The 9,291-nt window shown below is 45.5% G+C and overlaps 1 protein-coding gene across 1 annotated transcript; it reads left to right on the plus strand.

The window, feature by feature from the left end:
- The first annotated feature begins 1,347 nt into the window (after positions 1-1,347).
- LOC104539078 (chromosome unknown open reading frame, human C21orf140) lies at positions 1,348-2,109 on the plus strand. Its single transcript, XM_010182517.1, has one exon. The coding sequence runs from the start codon at positions 1,348-1,350 to the stop codon at positions 2,107-2,109; it is 762 nt and encodes a 253-aa protein (XP_010180819.1).
- Positions 2,110-9,291: the final 7,182 nt, after the last annotated feature.

A 9,291-nucleotide genomic window follows, 5' to 3' on the forward strand; every position in this document is an offset into this window, starting at 1 on the left:
TCTGTGATTCTGTGTGATTCTGTGAAATACACGCCATCATCAGAGACTGACATGTTTGTGCTGTTCAGGCCCCATCTGGCAGGCTGATAATGCTGCCAGCATTTACTCCCAGCTTGTAGGTACAGCTAAGTGCAAGCAATTTAACAGTCTTGTACTGACAAGCTTGTTCCTGGTGTAAAATTCTGCATGTGCATCTGCAGGGAGGAGGAGGAGCAGGTAAGAAACCAGACAGGTCAAAACAGTCATCACTTTCTGCTGCTCCACAATCCTCCCCAGCTGAACACTTGCTGTCCTCGGTGTGCCTGTGCACACTTGGACACACGCATGCACCCATCTTCCGCTGACTGTTCTCGTCCCCCCGCGCTGGCTACAGCCCTCAATTTGCCTCAATTTGCTCCTGTACCCCCATTTGACTTGCCGTGGTACCTGTCCAGCCTTCTGCTCTGACCTTCATTTCAGCCTGCGTGTTCACATACTACCACATCGGTAATTTGTGATTTCCTTTTTCCCCCATAATCCCTTCCTTTTCTGTGAAGGTGGTGTTCACCGTTGGATGGTGTTGGTGTTGGGTGTTGGGCTCGATGCAGGTCCCTCAGGCGTTCGTCATTAGAGCCAGCACAAAATGGAGAAGCGGGTGCACAAAGTGGGAACTCAGGGAACTCTAGAAACCAAATTACTCCTAAAATTACCTCACCCTGAAGCGATATTTGAGGCGTCACATATTCCTGAGCATGATGGACCTTGCACAGGCTGCTGTGCTGCTAGGCACCAGGCATCACCTCACAGTGCTGCTAGGACTGGGCCTACCAGTCAGAGAGGCTCATGTTGGGGTCCAGAGGTCCTCTTTTCCCCCCATAATAAGACATCCAGGGTTCAACCACCTTCTCCATCTGGGGGGATTTCAAGGCCACATCTTCCCTGAGGCCACATGCTCTCCAGAAAGGGAGGGGACAGTTGCTACTGCTGGTCTCAAAGCTCAGGTGATGGCTTGCTCTCTGTGCTGACTCAGGGAAGCTCCTTCTACCACATCCCCATCCCTCTGCATCTCTTCCGGTGGTGCCTGGCTGGCCCACACACATACACAGGGCCCAAGCACCCACCCAGTGCTGCCAGAGAAGGAACCACAATGTTCAAGATGAGCAACATCCTGACCAGAAGCTGCTAGCTGCACAGCTGCAGCCTGCCCAGTCTGATGGGACCTTTGTTTTCCAAGATGCCCTTTGATCAGCCACCCGGAAGCCCCTGCTGGTGCTGCCGCTGGTGGGCTGTGACACCGCGGGGTAGTGCCGGGACAACGGGCGCATTGTGAGTTCTGCGAGCGTCCTTCTCCAGTCCTGGGACACCAGCATGCAGCGCTTCGCAAATCCGCTTCTCAGGCAGATCATTCACAGGGACTGCTTTGATGGTGCTTCAAAGAGACAGTGCCTGCAGTATTTAAGAGCTCTGAGGGCACTGCAGCTTAACAGTTTCAACACCATTTTTCTAGGGGAAACAGATATTCCAGAAAGTCTTATCACAGGAGAAAGAGTAGCCGAGGAGGATGGCCTGCGCTGGCCAGTATGGACAATTGTTCACGCCGGTAGCAACCAAGGGTGGGTGCCCTGGAGGTACAAAATTCTTTTAAGAGGCGATTTGCCCACCCACCGGCAGAACGGCATCTTTCAGGAGTTGTGTGATACCCTGGCCATGTCCTATGGGAAGTGCGTAATTGTGATGAGAGACAAAAGGCAGCTGATGCATGGCAGGGCAAAAGATGGCAAGGAGACAGAGATGGGGACTCTGCCACCAGTCCCACCAGCGAGCTACATGTCCAGCATTGCATGTTGCCCTGAAGTTGCTAGAGCCAATGGCCATGAGCTTCTTGTTGTGCCTTCATCTTACAGCTATCTCTACCCTCTGGATGTCACCTGGTCTTCTCTGAAATGGTTTGTTATGAACAACAGGAAGGACTTTGCCCTGAGGTCTGTTGAGAGGACCCAATCCTATAGGTGCATCCTCTTCAGTGATATGATTGATAAAGGAATAGAGAGGATGACCTCAAACAAATGGAAGGCAATGATTAGCAGAGTGAAGAGATGGGAGAACTACTACCTTGACACACTTTGTTAAATGCTTCTTCCTGCAGTCAGGCCTCAAATGTGTTTTGATTAAATTACCCTGTTCCAGCTCTTCTGACCCCTTTCCTTCAAAAGGTGTAAACCTAAAAAACCACATGTCACCAGCATAATAGAAGATGTGATAATTTTAAATGTGAATGTTTCATTTTAGGTGTATTCTAGGATTAGGTTGATATGTGCTATGCTTGTGCCGGGAAGGGACAGTTAATTTGCCTTATCATGAACACGGGTCAAAGCGTGCCTAAGGCCCACTTTAGCCAGTGTTTTGCATAAATTCCTCTGTCATGGGAATCACGACACCACGCCTCAGATGTAAATGCCCTCAATTTTGAGAAACACTGGGCTGCAAAATGAATTCTGCAGATCAGGCCTGTCTTTCACTCAAATGGGAGATCTGCCTCTGAGCAGGGAATATGCTGAACTGTGACTGACACCAGAGCCCTCAGCTTAAAGAAGTCTGAAGAATTTAATGTGGCTTTCCCATCATACACACATCAACATCTGATATCAGCTCAGTAGTTTATTACACCGAGTACCTTGCTTCCAACAGCACATAAATGTTCCAATAAACGTTTCAGTGACAGGTAGAAGAAATCTTTCTAAAATTTTCTTTCTGAAGCCTAACAATTAGCAGTTGGTTCAGGCTTTAAAGCATGAAGAGTTCAGTCTCTCAGGATAAAATACGGCATTCATCATCCAAAGTTTCCTTTCTTTACCCACAACATTGATTATTGAGATGTAATAATCTCCTCACAAAATTTAGTTTAAAAGTTTATTTATGAGGCATGCAAAATAGTATTTCTCAACAGTAGTTTTTTCAAGACCATTGAACACTTGTGTGTTGTTTTTAAAGTGGCTCTCAATTTACATTCTCCGTGTTGCTCATTACTGAGTATGTGTTTATTGTGTACTTCTTAGAGCACTAAGACCACAAAAAGATAAAAGAAGTAAGTTATGAGATGATTCACAGGTTCACAAAAATATTTCAATCCACTGAGGCAAATCTATGCAGTTTTTCTCCTGTGTGAGGAAACCTTCTAAAAGAGCATTGTAATCCGATATGGTAGAGAGATACCTAAAAAAGGGAGTTTCATCTACCTTCAGAAGAACCCACACATGTAATTCTCTAGAGCTGAAATGTGAATATACAGAGATAAATAACCATCTTTTCTCAGCTTCATATACTTCAGCAAAAACATCTGCTCATTTTTTACGAATACGGATGTAGCAGAGAATGGAAAATCAGGTGCTTCAGACAGAAGGAGGAATGAGTGGGGGGAAAAGGGGAGAGAGCGGAGAGGAGTAGAAATGTTTTTCTTTTCCTGGTATCGTGGCCCTGAATGTAATTTCACATTGGCTTGAAACAGCAATTGCTATACTAAATATTGATGAATATGAAGTGGTGTGAAATCAGTATGAGGAAAGAAAGAAGTCTGGTGCCTCTTTACCACAAGGATAGGCAGTAATTGCAGACTAGCTTGGTTTTCTTAAGAAACAAATGATGCACACCCCATTTTCCCCAGTGACTGTTTACCTTCACCCGATGACACTGCACTGTACTATTGGGGAGAAGTAGCAGAGGGCTGAAGCCCAAACCCGATGACTTCATTGCCGTGTTCTGGACTCAGGTGAAGAAGGAGGTCAAACCTGAAGGAAGCAGAGTCCCAGACTGCTGCCTCACCACAGCTCAGCCTTACCGGTCTCTGCTGCCATGGCTTGCACAGCTGTGGGTTTAGGGCCACATTGCAACACCTCTTCATTGGTAGGGTGTGCCTTCTGCCATCCCTATTTTGCAGTGGAGTCCGTGAGACCAGGTACAGAATCACCTCCTTTTACAGGAAGTATCAAAAGAAAGTAATTTCTGTCATGGGAATTCATCAGCCTTTCCTGTTTTGTGTTCTTTGGTAAAACGAGGGTGAAGCCTCCACGTTCCTCCATGGAAACAAGCATGAGGAAAGAGGAAGTGTTTAGTGCTACATCTCCCAGAGAGCACGGGAAAAATATCCTTTTGCTGCAAAGGGCTAGGAAAGCTTCCCAAAGCACCTTCACTCTTCCCAGCCTCCCGCTGGGAGGTTGAGGGCTGGCAAAACATTTCTGCTCAGTCTCATTAAATGTGTATGGAAACCTGCAGGCAAGAAAAAGAACTGAGTCTGAAATCAACTGAACTTCGGTATTTTATGTAAAATCCTCTGAGATGAGTCCTCTTCTTTCTTCAGTCCCACCTCCCCCCCTCTTGATGCTGCATAAAGGTAATTACAACCCATGTTTTCTGCAAAATGTTGTAACCCTTTGTACCGAAGAAAAATATTGTGGCTCATACAGTTCTGACTCAACTGGTAATTTAGGATGACAAGCAATTCCTTTAACATATGACTAAACAAGCTAATAGGAGGATGTTACCAAATAGCATGCACCTTATTCAAGAGCACTTGAAATAGCATGCACTGAGTCTAATATCTTCTTCGTAGGATTTTAAATACCTATTATTTTATTAGGTTTGCTAGCAATAGCTCTCACAGCGTGGCTCAGTACACTTGACCATTGCAGAATGCCAAAGCTAATTTCTTTGTTCCCACTCATGACTCTCTCTGTGTGACTGAAATGCACCACTAGAATAAAATTAATAAAGTATCTTTGCATAAGGAGGAGAGGCAGATGCAAATGCATATGGTGATGAAGAAGCAATAACAGATGTCCCTCTTCTCTAAGCTAGCTGGAATGCAAATCACCTGAATTTTTATGATGTCTCATTGACTAATTACTTCTAAATATTTTTCCAAGTCTTGTCTTCATGGAAAAAAACCCATTTCTTTTCCTCCAGCTCATGAAGCAGAACTGTAATGTTTGCCTCAACACTGTTTTTTCCCTTATTTTCAATTCCTCTGTCTTAATAGCGTGCTGCAACTCAGGATACAGGCAGGACAAATGCACCTTGGGCAAGAGCCTACAGAGGCCCAAGCCAGGGATGTAATGGTGGGACACAAGGTGTGACTGAGCAGGCTCAGCCCATTTTGTGCCATGCCTGAGAACTGGGAGACAGGTGGCTGTGCAGTGGAAAGGCAACCAACATTGCTCAAAGCCCAGCCTCTGTCTCTACAAACTTCTTCCTTGACATTTCCTTCTGCAGCAGCCATGTGGAGGAGGTATGGAGAGAAATGCACAGCAGAAAGGAGGAGGGATGCAGGAACAGTGTTCTATGTAAGGAAATGAAAACTAAGAAAACTATTTTAGAAAACAAATACATGTAAAGGCCAGTGTCTGACATTTCTTGTTGGCTAGCTGTAAGCCTCCTCAAATCAATGAGAAACACTAAGCCAGGAAATTAGCATGAATTTAGGCCAGAGGAATATGAGTCACAGCAAATCAAAAGAGCCATGAGACTGGGAAAGTGCCATAGTATTAGAAGCAGAGGCATTAGAGAGCAAAACCAACCAATATGAGGAAGTCCAGAAGAAAAAGAGACTAATAAAAAAGAATAGTCACTCATGCTTCTGAGTGTTTCTGGTGACCGGCAGGAAGCAGCTACATACATTATCTGCTCCATGACAGCCATCTCAAAGCCTTTGAATAGACAGAAAGAGTTTTATGGGGAAGCACAGCCTTTGGTGCTGGTACACACCGACATTTTCAATAGCTCTCTCATCACATTTAAAGAGGGAGAAATTGATGCCATACAGAGATATACATGAATACATGAGTAATCACTGTGTGCCCAACCAAACGTTTTCTCTACAGGAACACATGAGGAGTCCATTGCTATGGAGACAACTGTTCTGGCAACTATTGGGTATTTCTGTTATCACCTGGAGGAGGCCCTGCCGGTGCTCTGATTATCCCCAAGATTGGTACACACATATGCCAATTAAGGTCCAGCTGAGCCTAGATGATATTCTGGGTTTCCTCCAGTAGCCAAGGCAAACCAGTTCAAAAGCCAAAGCCAAACTGTGGCAGGATGTGAGTCGTGTGTAAACATCTAGCCAGCTCTGAGTCCCCAAACCAGGTAGCCAGCCTATCTGAAAATGGCTTTGGGCACATGTCCATGGAGGAAACATAAACTCAGGTTTTAGAACTTTTACCTGATCTGTCTCCACTCACTCATGTGGGTTCTGCATTTGTTTGTTTTCCACATGATCAGGAGCACACGAGATACAAGACTGTCAGAGGGTAGTCAGCTTCTTCATGTGAGGTCTCTCAGCTCCTCACTAAACTTGATTTGAAGGCCGAGGTTAGTACATAGTTAATAAACAGAGAGAGAATGCAGCAAGTTCATGCATCTTTGGAACCAATTTTGCAAAGTCTGTGAAGAACTGGTGAAAGCTGAAACAAGAGAGGTTTGTTTCAGCTCAGTCTCCTGGTTTCTCCCATGACAGAGCTGGAAAGGGGGCTATGAGAGTTTGCCAACACGCTCCTCTTTGACCACAGGGTTGACAGCTGGCAGGTAGGCAGAGATGCTGACTGAGTCAGCAGGTTAGAGCTGGGATCAAGGAGCACTGTGAAGGACTCTACCCCAGAGCGAGCATTTGCAGTGCCTTTACTAAGAAGAGCAGGAAAAAACAGCTGGAATAGTTGACCCTCGAGAGAAAAACTGAGGAAGGAAATGTTGGGAATAGTTGTTTGCCTGTGAGGCTCTTAGAGCTTATAGCCCAAGACCTGAAAAACATTCAGCTCCCTGACTTGCTGCACAATGGCTGGAGAGCAATCTCATGGCCTTCAGACTAAAGGCATTCAAATCAGGCTGAGTTCATTCCAGCCAAAGTCTAAACTAGATAATGAGAAGACAGTCTCACTGCATGCTCCTTCCCTTTTGTTTTCACTTTAAGGATGACAGATACCCCACAGCCACTGAGGTCTTTTAGACTGGAGGAGCCCTATTCTGGCAGCCACGTAAGTTCTCTCAGAACCTGTGAGAGTTTATTATTTTCCCTTAAAATCACAGCAGCTCCTTTGCTTATTACTATGCAAGGATTTCTGCTTTTTTAAAAAACACAAGGTATTAACGTCAGTAGAAGAAAGCCTGAAGTTGCAAACACTCAAAGTTTAAACACCAGTAGTCCTTTTATTTTCTCAGTCATCTTCAGCACTTGGCACTGGTGGCAAAGACAACATCCAACAGTGAAAGACATGGGTGAGTGAGGTACTGTGTAGGGTTAAGTTGCCCATCAGTACAACATGAGTGCTCCCTTCAAAGAGAGATTGAAGGAGAGAATTTGTAGTTCTGCAGGCACCTGGCTCACTTTTTGGGAGGGGAACATCTACAAGAGGATCCCGTGTAGATCCCCTGCTGTCTAACAAGCTGCACACTCATGCACGCTGTGCATTTCAAGGCTCTCTATTCTTGCTGCCTCCTTTCTTGGAGGCACAAAACTCAAATTTAATCCTCTATTCCTCTTTCAAACTTGCCTCAAGTCATTGTATAACCCTTCTTTCAGTAAGAAATCAGACTTCAAGGTCCCCAGCTGGTTTCTGAACAAGAAACTGAAACAAATCTGAACTGCTGTCTCCCCCCAGTGTCAGCATTTTTTTTTGTTCAAGGCTGGAATTGCAACACATAGGATCCCCAAGGGTAAAAAAAAACCTGCTGTAACCTATCCATAGAACCATTTGGTTGAAAAACACCTTTAAGATCATCGAGTCCAACCATAACCTGTCTGCTACTAAGCCATGTCTCTAAGCACCTCATCTACCCATCTTTTAAATACCTCCAGGGATGGTGACTCTACCACTTCCCTGGGCAGCCCATGCCAGTGCCCGATAACCCTTTCAGTGAAGGATTTTTTCCTAATATCCAATTTAAACTTCCCCTGGCACAACTCGAGGTCATTTCCTCTTGTCCTGTTGCTTCTCACTTGGAAGAAGAGACTGATCCCCACCTCGCGACAACCTCCTTTCAGGTAATTGTGGAGGGCAATAAGGTCTCCCGTCAGCTTCCTCTTCTCCAGGCTAAACAACCCCAGGTCCCTCAGCCACTCCTCACACTTGGTGCTCCAGACTCCTCACCAGCTTCATTGCCCTTCTCTGGACACACTCCACTGCCTTGAAGTCCTTCTTGCAGTGAGGGGCCCAAAACTGAACACAGTGTTTGAGGTGCAGCCTCACCAGTGCTGAGTACAGGGAAAAATCTATGCTATCCAGTGATAGCATAGACCAAAACTCTACCCTGATATATCAGAGAACAGCTATTGCTTCAGATTTGGGAATGGGTAAGATCTCTTCTTATTTTGGAAGCCCTAGGCTATCAGCCTGCTGTGACACCCATCACAAGCTCCAGGGCTTGTTGATGCTGTAGTGCTACTCTGAAGTTATAGAAAAAAAGCAGCCAGGTTGGACCAGATTTGAAGTCTTCCATGTACAAGGAGGTTTTCTGACCTGGCTGTAGAGGCAAAAGGGTGGTGATGTAGAAGACTTCTGAGGAGCCTCCCGAGAGCTGCTTTCTCCCCAGCTCAAGCCAGGAACAAAAAAAGAGGTTCCTTGTGTTAATTCCCTTCTTGCACACATTTGGCAAGGTAGGGTCCCCAGATTTTAATGCCAGTCTTGACTGCTTTGGCTGCTAAATGACTTGCTTTAGAGGGAGGCTGTGTACCTTTCATTCTGCTTACAGAGCAATTGTATTGAAGGGGAGAATACCTTTGCTTCTAGTTTAAAAAAAAAAAAATCAGCTCATTATTACTACTGGTCTAGAAAAGTCTATGCTTGACTGAGAGGCTAGAAAGAATCCACTGGGGCCAATATTCAAAGGCAACCTGTGACAGCATGGAGATAACACACTGCTTACTTTTGAAGCTGGTGGACACTACACAGGCCTGACAATTTCCTGTTAAGGTTTGGATGTGTGGCTTAGTTAAGTGTCTTGGTGCATTTCCCTCAAAAGCTGTACCAACAGAGGTGGTGAGCAGAGTCTGTTCTCACTGAACACCACAGAGCCATTTAATTGCATTACCATTCAATTCCACGCTTGCACAGACAGGTGGTTGCTGAGACCCAGCAGAAAACTGCTGTTTTACAACAGTACTACAAATTCCCTCCCTTGGCAGTCCTGAGGCTGCCCGCAGCACAGATACTGCCCTATTCTGGGGATGGGTTGCTGCAATACTTACATTCACCAGTCACCAAGGTGACCGCATGAACAGCGAGATTTTAAAAATCACTGCAGCTCCCAGTAACTCCACAGCAGGAA

The sequence above is a fragment of the Mesitornis unicolor genome, unplaced genomic scaffold (genome assembly GCF_000695765.1).
Source record: "Mesitornis unicolor isolate BGI_N332 unplaced genomic scaffold, ASM69576v1 scaffold30510, whole genome shotgun sequence".
NCBI classification, from domain to species: Eukaryota; Metazoa; Chordata; class Aves; order Mesitornithiformes; family Mesitornithidae; genus Mesitornis; species Mesitornis unicolor.